Genomic DNA, 15,000 nt, shown 5'->3' with positions numbered 1-15,000 from the left:
GGCTGAGATATCTTTCTCCATCATACTTGATCAAAATTTGGGTAGCTTTATGACGTCATCACTTGGCTAATTTGCATATAACAAGAAAAGACTTGAATATCTCCAGAACAAAAAGAGACATTTGAAAATGGTAAACAGCATTCTTCTTCTCGTACAGACTACATGTGTATGTGCCAAAATGGCTTAGATAGGGAAGATGCAAATTTCGTCATAGTAGCACTTTAACATCTAAAAAGAAGCACACACCGGAGTTTGTATAAGTGAGCAACGCTGGTCTCTCATTCTTCGAACTATTTCCAAAGGAAAAATTGGTTCTGCTCCCTCTATCATATTGAAAGCTGTTTCCATGAAAATCAGCACACCCGTGCGGCCAACACCAGCACTAAAACAAAAAAAACATTAAGGACGAGTTACCATGTGTCAGTTGAGAGACGTGGGACGAAAGCTCTCCGCTTCCTTTCGAAATATGTTGATTCAAACAACGCTTGGAGTAAGTGCTGCATACCCTTCCACCTTTGTCAACAGAGTGTTGGCTGCTTTTCTGTCTCCGTTACATGCACATTTCATTTCAGACGCCCCCAGTTGAAGTCTCAGAGTAAATTCTGTAAAGGCCGGTTTACACGGTACGATTTGTCGGCCCATACATCGGCCCGATATATCGGCCCGACGGCGTCGGAGAGCAAATCTTGCGTGTATTTTGACAGCCGATGAACGATCGATTCATGGAAAGGAAAATCGGTCCGACACTCCGAGAAAAACTGCCATTATGTCAATCAAAGGGTATGCGAGTGGGTAATTCGCATAAATACTTAAAAAATTATAGCTTTCAAAATGGCGGATACTAAAAGGAAAACGGGAAGATCTTTTGAGGAAAAATTACACGTTTTTACGCAATTTACACGGTACGATTTATCGGCCCGACAAAACCGGCCGACAAATCGTATCGTGTAAACCGGCCTTAAGTCTCACCCCAAGGTGTCAAGGGTTACACTCTCAATATTACATTCCCTGTAATGCTGCCAGTAGTGAATATGCGTGAGCAAAAATGTTTGCTCTACGAAAATATGCGAACGAGAATTTTTGAGGAGTTTTCATCTACCGAAAAGCATTTTAGCCGAATACTTTATTACTGAAGAAGATAAATTCTAGCGGATTTAATTTACATTTACTTACAAGACGTGTTATTACTTTGCCCCCATAGTTTATTTCATAAGTTTATTTCATAAGATTTTCACCTGCAGTGAAGAACAGAAGGTGTATTTGTGCCTTCTCGATAATGGCGAACAATATGGATAAACTCCAGAAAATCAGACGAATCATCAGGGACATCTAGAAAAAAGAAAAAAAGCACATTTAAACTTTACCTTCATGGAAATTGGGAAAATATAATTTAAAAAACAAAAATATTATTCTACGCATAATGACAAGTTTGTTTACGACTAGTAAAATAAGTCGTATACTGTTTGGATCAGATGAATAATATCATCTGACATTATTTTTCCACACTGGAGGAAATAAGGAATTTGTGGCTATTTTTTTTCCTTTGGGAGGATTAGAAAAAGCTCGACGGCTTTGCTTTCATAGTATCTTGTAAAACAATCAGCGATTCTCGTCACAACATAAAAACGTTTTACATGACGAAGAACAGACAAAATCAAAGGAAAAAAAGATTACTTGTCCGAAATCTTTCCGGCACAAAATAGAAATTTGCCAATAGCAAGTTTACATATTTATTCAGAATACCCGAAAACGTTTTGGATCAAAGGGATGAGGGCTATGCTACTGCGATACGGGTATCATTAGAACGCTTTCTCAGTCACCCACCGACAACAACAACAACGCAGATGATTCTAGCGATAATCATAATTCAGAGAACTACGATAAAACTTCGCCGTGTTTGCCCAGGTGTTACGGCAGATAAATATTCCACTTAAACAAGTTAAACAACGAAGCCAGGTTTTGGACAACAATTGTGTTCTATTCCCGAAAGAGCCACACAAAAAGCAAATTCAGAAGTAAAGTTTTGCAAAAATAGAGATCCCGTTTCTATTTTAAGAATCGCCAAAGCAAAAGACGGTGCCTGATTGGTCCAGATTGTCCCGCGCAAACACCAGACAGCAAAAAAGAAAGAACTTGTTTTTCATTGTGCTGCTTTCGACTCAAATTCCGAAATTTTAAGCAAAATACGGAATTTTCCTTGGTGTGTCACAGTACAGAGTATAAGCCATGAGCACCGTTAAAGTCTTCATTGAGAAAGTCAGCCAAGCTCCACCGCCAAGCAAAGATTTCCACCAACTTGTCGTGAATGGAGACGAAGTGATTTGGCGAACGTGGCGAATCGCCATCCGAAGGGATCAACGTGGATTGCCTCCATCGCAGAAGAAAGTTCCCTGGAACGAATTTGACGATGATACACTGCTACAGGGCGATATAAGCCGTGTCTTTGGCGAAGAAACTCTCAAACATGTTCATGCGATAGTGTGTGGAGACTGGCTGATTCGCTTACCACCTCGCGCCATTCTCCACATCGCTTCGTTTCTCGACTTACTTGACGTTGTTCACTTGGGAGCTGTTTGCAAGCTTACGAGGAAGGTTTGTGCAAGCGACTTGCTCTGGGAAAAACTGTTTCGGCTTTACTGCGATACCGTAACGGACGACATGAAGACCTTGGCAAAAGAAAGCAGTTGGAAAAACGTTTTTTTCGCCAACAAGTTGGAACGTCGCGTAAAACTACGACGATTGAAGGCAAAATAAGATGTAACTTTGTACACCACAAAGGTCTGTAAACACTACAGAACATCTTCAACAAACAAACGAAGGTTTGATTTGCATGATAAGTTTTTGTCGCTTCTTGAAAGAACATGCGATACCAAATAGTCAAGTTAAAACAATTAAATCTTGTTCTTGAACTTTCATATCGATTTTAACAGAGAGATTTATCGCCAAATTATGACACTTTTTATTCTTAAGCAATCTTTTTTGCGATACATGGCTTCTTTCGTCTTTCCTTTCGCATGTTGTTGAGCTTACAAAACTGCACATTTCTGTTGTATAATTTCTTTAAAGGTTCTAGCGGACACAACGGTCCACTTACATGTCCATAAAAAATGCAACGTGACCAAACGTACAAGAAATAAACTTTGACTAAACTGATATATTACTGGTTTCTAAAACGCTTTTGTTTTAATTTCTGGGACTTATCAACAATAAATAATCAAATGCATGGAGTGAATTTTTTTATCGAATACCGACCGCGTGCACGGCCCTCCTGACAGACGATGTAACGCAAGGCATAGGGTTACTAGCGTGACAACTTACCGTGATCTGGCCATGCAATGTATTGCAACTGAACTACAACTCGACTCCGCAGGGACTGAAAAAATATAAGAAAGTAAAAGATTAATATTTACCAAAAACCGGCAAGAGAACAAACGAAACCGGTGCAGAATATTAACCCGTACCTTGGAATCTGTGACGAACATTTCTCTGTATATGTACGAAGGTGAAAAGTCGCGGATTTTCGTACAAATTATTTCCAAAGATCCAAATGTCAAAGTTTCGTCCCCTTCTGGCCAGTATTGGTGACATTTGACCTAGTATTAACAGAAAAAATTGATTAGCGATTTTTAAGACTTTATGGTGGTTCCATCTGGTAAGTCTCTTCAATGATAAAATCCCGAAGTTTGACAAGTTAAATAAACGCTATCAAGCAGCGCTTTAATGTAGAGCTGCTTATAAGGCTTCACAACTATGGCACATGGAATTAGCCTGTTGATTAATATGTGTACTGAATCCCGAGGTTTGAGCATCAAAATGATGAAATCTTCCACGGTGCAATTTTTTTCATTCATGCTATTTATTAAGCTTTCCATGCTAGCAGACGTTTCTTTTCTTTTTGCGTTAGATGGGCTGACCAGTACGGGAAAAGATGCCCCTGCCATGTGTCGAAACTCACTGTGCTGAGCATGCGCGGCGGTTACTTGACGACTGAATCCTAACGTGATACTTCAGGTTGTGTGGGCTCACTTCACAGCAGAATTACTGTAAAGGAATGCGCGGGACACAGCGGGCTCAAGTCACAGAGTCAGTAAGCCTATCATGGAACACGCGGTTTGAAGAGTGCCGTCCAAGTTGGATCAAAGCGAGTTTCGACCCACGGTAGAGGTCTCTATTCCCGTACTCGTCAGCCCAGCAAACGAAAAGATAGGAGACCTCTGCTATCACGGAATGTTAAGGTGGCTCCCTACAGTATTTGCGAATACCCTCACTACAGGGCACGAGTTACAAAGGGAAACCTCGTTATTTGTCTTAAAGTTTTCCCCGTAAAGATTTACCAGTATGGGTACCGATGAAATAAGGCTTATGTTTTGGGGGTCAATTTTTGGATTATGACCGTTACCATGGCAACACCACATCTTATGACAGGCAGATATATTCTTATTTTTGACCTAAATTCCTTAATATTTATACTTTTCTTCGGTGAATTTTTTTTATTCTTTGCCACAAAATGGAAATGATATTATCTGACATTTTGAAGTGGGAAAAAGTCAAGGTCGTTCAGACGGTTTTGCCAATATTCTGTAAATGTATTCGATTAGATCTGACAGATTTTAACAAATACAAGGTATTTGATAGGAACTGTATGTGGTTAGAATTGAGCCAATTTTAAGAAAATGTTACCGAAGGGAACGCGAGAAAATTAGCAGTTAATTTTACAGATTTGGTCACCCTGAAGTCACAAAAATCAGAAAAACACGCGCGATTCTGGCTTTACTCGCCATACTAGTGCTCAGCTTGCGCGCGGCCCTAAAACTCTAGGGAGCCTCCTTAAGCTGTACTAAGTGGTTTTAAGATTTGCGGTTGTAATTGCGCCTCTTCTCCGTTGATATGAAAGCTAGTAATACGTCTAACTTATTAGTAGACTTTTGAGTCTATAGATGATAATTGAAGTCATAGCTACTGCGCAGTGCTTTCGTGCGGTGAGGTGTACTGTTCTCTTAATGTGTTCCTAACTCTTGTCTTTGTGGAAGGAATGCTAAAGTTGGACCTTGAAGCTTCTAAACTGTTATTTCTCCTTTTCCTGCTGTTCATTATGCCGTACAAGGTACTTAACCTTTTTACGTCCGTCGATGAGATCATAACGTGTTACAACAACTCAAATGAATACCACCTGGCACTCAGTAGCCTACAAAGCAGGCGTATTTTGGTAAGAATTATCGGCCGACATCTTGGATAACGAGACTAACAGAGGACTGGGATTAATAAAATAATTGCAAACAGGGAGGGGAGGACAGAATGAAATGAAATGTTGGTGGGGAGGGGGAAGGGGATAAAAACCCTCTACCCGATGTGTGCTTTCAAAATGGCGGCCCATTACAAACGTTGGACTTTGAACAAGCGTCCGCCTGCCAAAAGACGCCTGCTCTGCAGGCTAGCTACTCCGTCCATGCAGTGCTTCTTAACTAATATACTTTCTCTGCAGGACCAGCAGCCGGTCACATACTTATATGAAAGCGTCTTATAATTTATAGAGCAAGCAATGATGTATATTACCCTCCCTCTTTCGACCGTTGTTGTTAACATGACGATAAGAGAAGCTTCTTGCTCCCACACCATCTGAAACAAAACATGAAAACAAGAGAGTTCAACATCCGACTTTTACAGCGCATTTGAGAAATAAAGAAGATTCCTTTTAGCGTTGTCGATGGGGAAGAAGTAGGGAGATAAAAAAAGGGACAACCCTGACAGGAACGTCAACGAAAACGCCATTTCAGGATATAACAGCGCTTTCGTTAGTTATTTCGCGATTATTTAATCTTTTTCACCGTGTACAATACGGGCGAACAATCTTTGGGGTGTTTTCGTTGACGTAGCCGTCGTCGTTGCTTTAAACACCCTAGTTTCTTTTCTGACAAAACGTAACCAATCAAAACGCAAAAGGAGCAACAAGAATGCCGCAAAACTAACTTTTTAATCATAGAAAAAAATCCTGCACAGAACGCGGCACGCGTTTCAGTGAATTAGTTATGCCGTCCTCTGCAAACTCATTATTAGGGACCTTTATATCGGAGGCGGACTAAGACGAGTACGAGTTTTCCGTTCTGAGCAAGCGAACTTCAAAAAATGTCGGCCTCCAAACCTTATGCGCATGCTCAGAACGGAAACTTGTGCTCGTAGTCCTCCTCTTCCTCTGATCTGATAGCCTCCCATGCAGACACTCTTAGGGATTCGTCACACGTTCTTCCCCCACGTGGGGGAGTGTCTGCGTGGGAGGCTACTGATCTAAAGGTCCCTAATAACTCGTGAGCGAGTCACCTGCATGAGCTTTAAAACTCGATAAAACACTCCTCATAACAATTCTCTATACAAAAGAAAACTAATTAACAATTAGCCCTTGAGGGCGAAGGGTCTAATTGTTTTAGTATCACCCAACTAGTCGGACAGAAAAGGCAGTAATAAAGTTAGCAAATGCAAGTTGAAGAAATATTTATATGGGAATAAAACGAAAGAAAGCGTCCCGCTTTTCGCTACTCGAGGACTATTACTAATAGTCCTCTAGCAGCGTAGCCAATCAAATTGCAGGATTTGCATTAGTCCACTAGTTGGGTGATACTAATAAGGCTTAGCTTGTTTTTCTTGTATGCTAATGTTCTCCTCTCACAATTTTTGTTTCCAAATTTCATGTAAGTCGCCATATTGAATTATAATGAATATTCAAGATGGCGGGGTGACATGTTGCGGTTGTATGTGATTATTACACAACTTTTCAAAACGTCGTCACACGAAAATTTTAAAGTACAAATAAGCAATCCTGAAATTCATCTTTCTCTGATACAAACAGTTTTTCTTTAAAAACAAAAAAAGAAAACAAAATCATTTGATTGGGAGTACTTTCTCCTACGGTTTAAACTAAGTGCGTTGAAGAAGTGGAAGTTTTCCTTTAAGTTTTCTGCTTTTTAATAAGATGTAACGAGGTTTCACCTGCCAAAAGTCGCCGCACGTTTTTTCTAATGGTCCCTGTGCTGCAATGTACCTATTTTTGACGCCTCGTGCTGGAATTTCCATCTGTCAATGAAGAAGTATCATTAAATTATGTATTCAGTGACTGTGGAATACTCGGAAAAAACCCGAGTGCCCTAATAAGTAGTCGGCAAGTAGTTCGGATGCTGCCACACAAGCTTCCGAAGACTCTAGAGAACTGGGCCATAAAACAACGACTATGTGGGTCGCACACACTATGCATTCTGTCAGGAATAAAAATGTCGAAAGGTGACATTCTCGAAATTGTTGTAAAGTGAATAACGAAGTTTAAGTTCGATTAAAAAAATTAGCTATGTAATGATCGTTGGTGACTCGGCCAAATTTTCAGGAGGCATTCAGGAATTTTTTTTTAGGGGGGAGGGGTGGCTTTCTTGAGGAATTTTCATGCACTTATAACCAACGTTTTTTCTCCTTAGGGCAAAATATTTCATCTGAAAATAAGTGTTTTTTGTAACATTTTCGCATCAGAAGGTCATTAAGGACCCCTTAGCATTAGTGAGGAACTTTCGTGCGCTTATACTCAGGGATTTTTTTCACCTTGAGGCAAATTATTCCATACGATAATAACTACTTTTGTTTATCGTTGACTTGATGTGCGACCGTAAAAGTTTGTTTACTGATACCTCACAGTCACAATGACTGAATTGCAGGTACGGTCAATAGAATTGAGAACTATAATCACTAAAATAAAAATAAATACATTAGCTTCTCTTAGCAGACCATGTCCTAGCGGTCTTGTGCGTATTTGTTTGTCACAAAGTTCCCGAAGCGGTTGGTATTAACTGGCATTAAGTAAAACACCGGCCAAAGGCCGCAAGTTGCATATTCATTGTATTTCGCATTACAAGTTGTATTGGATTTAACAAGGCGGCGACGGACACAGTTGCACACCAGATTCATGCGTATCATACTAGCTAAATAATTTTTCTACAAGCATAAAGCACCATGCTCTTGTGCGGGTAAAATGTGGACCAGTGATTCAAATGACAACATGTCACATTGCCCAGTTCCCTGACTAACAACTACCTTCAACGAAAAATCAAAACTGGGCCTCGACGTCACTTCGAGGTGGCAAAAACTCACCGTTACGTAATTGGCATTGACGTAATTGTTCTTCCCTTGGATTAACTTCACCCGGGTGTCGTCATCTGTGAAAGTGTGACAACAAAGGGGCAAAAAAGTAATGAAACGCACGATAAGAACCTATTTGTAGATTGTTCCAATCTATACAAAACGAACAACAATGGTAAATCGTACAAACGCTGGTGTGCTAGAACAGAAGGAGCTACGGTAAAAGAAAAAGCGATGAATTACGGTCAACTCGTAACCAATTATTGGTCAACTCGTACCCACTTGTCTGTCGATTCGTACCCAAAGGAAGGAGAAATTATGACCACATTCTGCTACGACACCTACAAGATATAGCTGTGATTTTCCTTTTGATTAAAACGTCGATCTATTTCTAAAAATTACAAAAAGAAGATGCCTTCTTCCTCTGACAAACAGAAGCTTTTAAATTGACCATCAGTTGTAAAGATGACGCTGGAGATAAACCCACCACGCTGATATATTCATTATGCTAACTTCATACTCATGGGGATGCAGACAAAAGAATTCAGTTACAAACGAGTGCTAATTGCATATTTAACTGAGCAAAATTAGGTCGCTTGAGCAAATCTTTGATTTTTTAATTATAGGACTGGTACAAATCGACTGAAATTTGGGTGCGGATCGAGTGAGAGTTGAGTACGAATCGACCCGTCACCAAAGAGAAAGGGAGCTTAAGCAAGAACGACAACGACGGCTACCCCTTCAAGTTGTTCATCTCTCTTCGCTATTATCCCGAGTCGTTTGGCACGGATAGCGTGTGCAAACTTTCCTGGAACAAAATTGGGCATGAACGTCGTGGCGGTTTGGAGAGAAAATTGAAAATTTGTCGTCATGTGCCTACGTCATGATCATCCACATAGCCTCAAATTTGGAGATTTGACGTCGTTTTCAGGACGGACAGGGCACAGAAATGTAGTTAACTGTGACAGGCTCGTGGGGGGGGGGGGTGAACCCTAAAGCCTGGTTTTCACTAGCGATGCAAGCGCGAGCATAAGAGCGCTTATTTCACCGTGAAAATGGGTTTGTCGCAGGCATAAGCACAACCATCAGAATTTTTCCTTTTCCTTTTGCCTGATCTTATGCTTGCGTTCGCTTCCGTCGCGTGAAAACGAAACACAGCATAAGCACAAGGAAATTTGCTACGTCTAGCCAATTAAAGCACTCGTTCCAGATTCTCCGCGTCTGAGCATTTGGACAATTCGGCGGATGGCGTGGTTGATTTTGATGCTTATGTCGACGTTCGTTTTCACCAGCATAAGCTTCATAAGCTCCTTATGCTTGTGCTTGGGCATGTGTTTGCGCCGCTAGTGAAAACCAGGCTTCAGCAGAAAGAAATCTTTTAACTTGAGGAGACACCTTGTGACGTGTATGCAATGAACTATGAAACCCATAAGCAGCTGTACTGGGGATTGTACGGAGAACTTAAATGCCAAATATTGCCCTTTGAGCCAATCGCATATGCACACATTAAACTAAAAAAAAAATGTGTCGAGTTTTAAGTTAGGTAGTTCACTTACAAGGTAAAATATCTCGGTATCTATTTCTTGGAAGGTTTTCCGGTTTTCTGGCCACTTCCATAGGCATTCCTGGTTTTTTTCTGTACAACTCCTAAAACACATGTATTTTACATTTAGTTGTCCTATAATAAATTGGTTTCCAAATAAAATGTTGCAACCTCGTAATTAAGTATGGTGTAGTTAGTATATTCGGGGAACAAACTAGCAAACCAACTTATTAATTTAGGTTTCCCCTTGCACTCGATCATTAATAGATTTTGAATTCGTTTCCTTTTAAGAAATATTCTAGAAATAATGTTGATCTTGATTTTTGACAGCTGTAATACTTTCGTGCAGGCATTTGGGATCGGCATTCTTCGTCGCCCGCAGTCAGCTTGCAAATTCATTATATTAAAAATGAGCCAAATAGATCTATATGGATTTGATTTGCTTAACCCATTGACTCCTGGGGGTTCCCCATTGACGAGTAAAATCGTCTGGCTTCAGACAGAGTAAAATACTAAGTATGGCCGGTTTAGGGTTGAAAGGGTTAATGGGACATAGTTTTTCAGTGAGTTCTTAAGAAAAACAAAATAAAAGAGATTTAACACTAACTTCAAGATCCCCAAACACAAAATTACCTGAAAGTAGACGAGCAGATCGCCGCTTTCCAGATTCTGCAAAAAAAAGAAAGGAAAATAGAACAAGAGTATTACATGAGGCGACCATTTCTCTACGTTTTTCTCAGGATACTCCTGTTTCTCTGTCTCATCGAAAATCAATTGCCAGCTAATTAATGACATCAGGCCTGGGTTACTGGAAAAATGGTTCGCGCTAACCATCGTTAAATACCATGGAAGCTATAGCTTTGGATCCGGGTCATGGGTTCTTGACCAAACCGGATCAGTCCACATAAAGGAGGAAGGGTATGGGGAGGGGGGGTGGGGGGCTTAATAACTTTCTTCCTCTGAAAGGGGGGGGGGGGGGCTTAATAGAGGCTTTACGCTAAGTTAATATAGCAGAACGCGAGATCCAGCGAAGAAAATCAGTGAGATGTATCAAGGCCACAATGTTCAGTGAAGGTGATAAAACAAAATGATTAAAGGTGAGCAAGACTTCTTCATTCGCCATCTTGAAAACAGTAATGCCGTATCCCAAGATACAGACCAATATGTTGACTCAAGACGCATGCGTGCGTAAACTGACATGTTTTAAGTTGCTGACCAAACGAGAAAAAAATCACTTAACGAACACGAGAACAAAATAAATGTTTTATCGAATGTCTGACGGCTCTCAAATTTTACCCGACTCGATAACACATGTCAAAACATCACCAAACAGTGTGGTTAAACGGTACAATGTTTGATCACCCAACAATGTTCTAACATCTTTCATTGCAAAACATTTCCCGTTCGAACAGGGCTTTATGGTCGAGAGAGTGAGCGCAAATTGCTCCATTAATTTGAGAGACTAAATCTTTCTTGATGATTTCAATTTCGTTCTAAGGCTAATAACTGGGCTAGCACCAGCGATTTTCAAGTGGACTCATGTTGGTTAAGTTCGGTTTTTTTAAGTTGTTGTTCAGCAGCCGGGGATTACGTAATTAAGAAATGTACAAAATGCATGCCGCATGTGCAGCACAATTATTTTTCACTCGTTAAACCAAGAAGAGCGTTTACTATTTGTCAAAAAAACTGAAAATTCCGGTTGGAAATTCAAATGGTACAGCTCATTCCACCGGAACGTTTCTGAAAAAGATGGAAACCCTCAGACGTATTCCTCTTTTCCCGTTCCAACCGAAATGACTGGAAAAATCCTGTACCATTTGTAAACTCCCACTCGACCAGGTTCATTTCCGCCTCTTTTCTCGCGTTTCGACAATGCAAATGCAGCCGCCACTTTCATTTGTTATTTTTTCCTTCCAGCCTCGAGAGACTCGGGCCTGGCGAAACGCCACATCGGGAAAATCTTGTACCATTACGACCATTCCATTCCAACCGGATTTTCAGTGCAAATGGAAAACGCTCCAATAGTACTTTTGTTCAGTTTGTGTGCCATTGACGCAGTCTTCGTAGTTACTTGAACATTCTTTACTTTCTAATATGATAGACGGAAATATTCGAAGGCTACGGAGACGGGATTGAAGTTACACATGCAAGATCATTTAATCCAGAATTAGTGGCTAAAGCGCGGCATTAAAAAAAACGAGGCTTTAAAATAAGATAATGCACCATCATACTTCTCTAAGCTGATCCATTGAAACTCTAAGTGCTTCAGTATCCCTTGCAAGGGCCTTGTCTTTCTCTTGTTTGGCATTTTCACGTTCTTGCTCGTATTTCTGTTCTGCAACAATGTACTGATCTGGACTCACGACATGGACCGGTGATTCCTCGCGGGGAGTATGCGTGAAAACTGAAAACGATATTAGGAGACGTTCTACCTGTTAATGCCTTCTTTTGTGTCGTGCCGTTGTTTGGTGTTTGGACAATAGGGAGTTTGGCAAGGACGGGGAAGTTTGATATTTCAGACATTTAGCATCGAATTTTCGACGTTCACGGCAAACCGAAAACTGCAGGTTGAAGTTATGAGTTTGACGTTTGAGGTACCATTTTTGCTTTAGCAAATATGTTTCAAACCTCTAATAGAAAAGCCGCCATCTTGAATTCACAAACAGATGCACTGCTGCAGTTTACACCTCTTTTCAGTCGAGTGTCGTAAAACCAAAACCGAAGCAATTACTTCAGCCGATCAAAAAGAACGGAGACAATCCAGTAAACCAATCAAAACTTGAAGTGATTACACGTAGCCGACACAAAGCGCGGGAAACTGTGCACGCGCGAGCCACGATTGGTTTGGGTTTCACTTCTGACTGGTTGAAAAAGTGGCGCGAGAACTTTGAACAAATCACTGAGAGAAATAATGCAAAACCAATGCAATTCGCCAACTACTTTCGACACTCAATTGAAAACCGCTCCAATCGTTATTTGCAATTTCTCCTGGAACATAAAGATGTCCCTCACAGGCGTCATCTTCGCCCTTGCTTGAAATGCAGGGAAGCGAGGCATAAAATAGCTTAATGTCACATCTGATACCGATGTTAACTCAACTCCAATCGTTCCTCAGAACTAATTTAGACTGCGTTTCTTATCTATCAATCGCCGATTGGTAATCAAGCTTATTTTATTTAAGTGACAGTTGAAAATAGCAGTCACAGGAACTACATATAATCCAACTGGTGCATTCAGTGCCACTTCTGGAGAAGTGCAGAGAGGTCCACTTCGAAAATCTTACTCTAAGATGGATGAATCTCTCATGTTCTTTGGTACAGCGCGAGATACGCGAGTAATTAGCTGCAAGTAAGCGTCACGAAGAGTCCCCTTGCTCTTTTGCCCAATGGGCTCTTTCCATGATACTGTCACATGGTACAGAATCCGCCACACTGGATGGCAAAAGGTATGCAACAGCCTCCAAAACAAAGCGTGACCTTTCTTTGTTTTGGATGTCCCAGTGCGTAGCTTGCCATCCAGCAGGACAGATTTTATACCATGTGACAGTTTCATGCAAAGGGCCCAGTGGGCAAAAGAGCAAGGGGACTCTTCGTGACGCTTACTTGCACCTAATTACTTGCGTATCTCGCGGACCAATCTGTTTTTGGACTACCATTGCCGCAAAACAACAAAGGCAGTTCCGGTTCGGTGACGCTATGACGTCAAGTTAGTTTCCTGTGATTGGTCATCGGGCGTCTGCGGGAGTCTCATTCGCGGGAAATCCAATCTAGAAATAAATCGGTCTGTGAAAACGTCGTGACAGGAATAGAGCGTTTTCACATGACGTCACGACTGCCATGTTGGTGTTCCAAAAGAAAGAAATGGCGGCCATGATGGTGCACCGAACTAATCCTCCGGGAATTGAACTCTATTTTTATCCAAATACTTTCCTTTGTCTCAGTAATCCAATATGGCTGATGGTCACGTGAGTGAAAACGCTCTGTATATGGGGATTGCTCGCTCCTACTCGTGGGTTCCTGTCGAGCGTTCCGATTTGTATTAGCATCGTCGACATGTAACGAAAATTTCGTCAACGCTTTCTGAAGTCCCGTTTTTACATGTCCATACTGGACAAGACAGTCTCCATTTTTGAAAGTTTGCGTTATTATCGATGTTTTAGTGAGTAGAATCTTTTACCATTTGGTCGGATTGTCATGATAAGCAATCTTCGGTTTGACTTGCTGATCGTTCTGATAAGATCCACAATCTGAAAAAGAGCAGAGCAATAAGAGCAGTTGAAATGGCAGCAAATGCAATGCATAAGAAATGCAACAGCCAATTCAATACAATGCAACAAGAATTTTCTGTTTTGGGAAAATGCTCAACAATATTGTTTTGCAATAGCAAAGGAATATCATCACGTTCCTTGTTAAATAGTACAGTTAGTGATTATACTTAGGTATTCATTAATTAATTAATTTATTTATTTACTTATTTATTTATTAACATCATTTGAAGTAAATGCCACTTTCAGCAATTGCGCGGATGTGTTCGGCTAGCCTGTGATTCCAGTTTTTTTGTTATTTTTATTTTATTTAAAAAAAAATGAAACAAGCATAAGCGAGGCGAAGCGTAAACACACCATAACAATTTTTTCAGGTGACTATAAGAGACTACCCTGCCTTGAGCTGCGAAGAGGCGAAGACGAGTCGCGAAGCGGCGAGAAGAGAAAAACCTCTGGTTACCTTGGACTTGAATCTCACTTTCATGCAGACGCCAGCTGTCAAACGCGTCAAATTGATAATTACAAAAGGGACCAATGGCAACTTAGCAATCACGAGTCGCCTTGGCATTACCGGTCAAACGAACCAATCATATTGATTTACGTGTTTGTAAAAAGTATCAACCAATCCGAGCCTGAGGGTTAAATCCTGACCCTGGCGACTGCTTGAAAGTGAGATTCAAGTCCAAGGTAACCAGAGGTTTTTCTCTTCTCGCCTCTTCGCAGCGATGTATCCAGAGTGCGTCATTGCGTCCTGGGACGCACTCGTTTTCCTTTTGGACGCATAGAATATGGAACAAAGGGTCCAATTGGACGCAGAAAAAAAATCGAATGTTTATGCAAATTACCAACGCCAGGAAAAACATGCGAACGGCGTATTTCACAAGGAAATTGAACATTCCCATTTCTCACAACGGAGAAATGATTGAGTTCCTTAAATTTCAAGGTTAGCTGCTATTTTCGGATTTTCGTAGTCCAATAATTTCATTTTGTCAACCATTATGTCCAGCTTCAGAAGTCGAGTTTTGAATTCGCACGTGTTGCGTGACATGATCTGAGCTGTTTTTTACGTGAGGCAATCGGC

At 40.8% G+C, this 15,000-nt stretch overlaps 1 protein-coding gene and 1 pseudogene across 2 annotated transcripts in view; one reads left to right on the top strand and one right to left on the bottom strand.

The window, feature by feature from the left end:
* The window catches only part of LOC138039266 (tyrosine-protein phosphatase non-receptor type 4-like), a 53,201-nt gene that overhangs the window by 4,078 nt on the left and 34,123 nt on the right, over positions 1-15,000 (bottom strand). For both annotated transcript variants that reach the window (XM_068885479.1, XM_068885487.1), the window contains 11 exons: positions 13,832-13,901; positions 11,887-12,059; positions 10,289-10,324; positions 9,669-9,759; positions 8,125-8,189; positions 6,982-7,065; positions 5,554-5,616; positions 3,462-3,593; positions 3,319-3,373; positions 1,236-1,329; positions 247-382 (listed from right to left, as the gene is read on the bottom strand). In XM_068885479.1, the coding sequence (XP_068741580.1) occupies positions 247-382; positions 1,236-1,329; positions 3,319-3,373; positions 3,462-3,593; positions 5,554-5,616; positions 6,982-7,065; positions 8,125-8,189; positions 9,669-9,759; positions 10,289-10,324; positions 11,887-12,059; positions 13,832-13,901 (999 nt within the window). The remainder of the gene's footprint in view (positions 1-246; positions 383-1,235; positions 1,330-3,318; positions 3,374-3,461; positions 3,594-5,553; positions 5,617-6,981; positions 7,066-8,124; positions 8,190-9,668; positions 9,760-10,288; positions 10,325-11,886; positions 12,060-13,831; positions 13,902-15,000) is intronic.
* LOC138039774 (F-box only protein 36 pseudogene) lies at positions 1,336-3,311 on the top strand (annotated as a pseudogene).

This window comes from Montipora capricornis, chromosome 1 (assembly GCF_036669925.1).
Source record: "Montipora capricornis isolate CH-2021 chromosome 1, ASM3666992v2, whole genome shotgun sequence".
Taxonomy (NCBI): Eukaryota; Metazoa; Cnidaria; class Anthozoa; order Scleractinia; family Acroporidae; genus Montipora; species Montipora capricornis.
The sequence above is the reverse complement of the archived record's forward strand: the minus strand, read 5'-3'. Positions and strand labels throughout refer to the sequence as shown.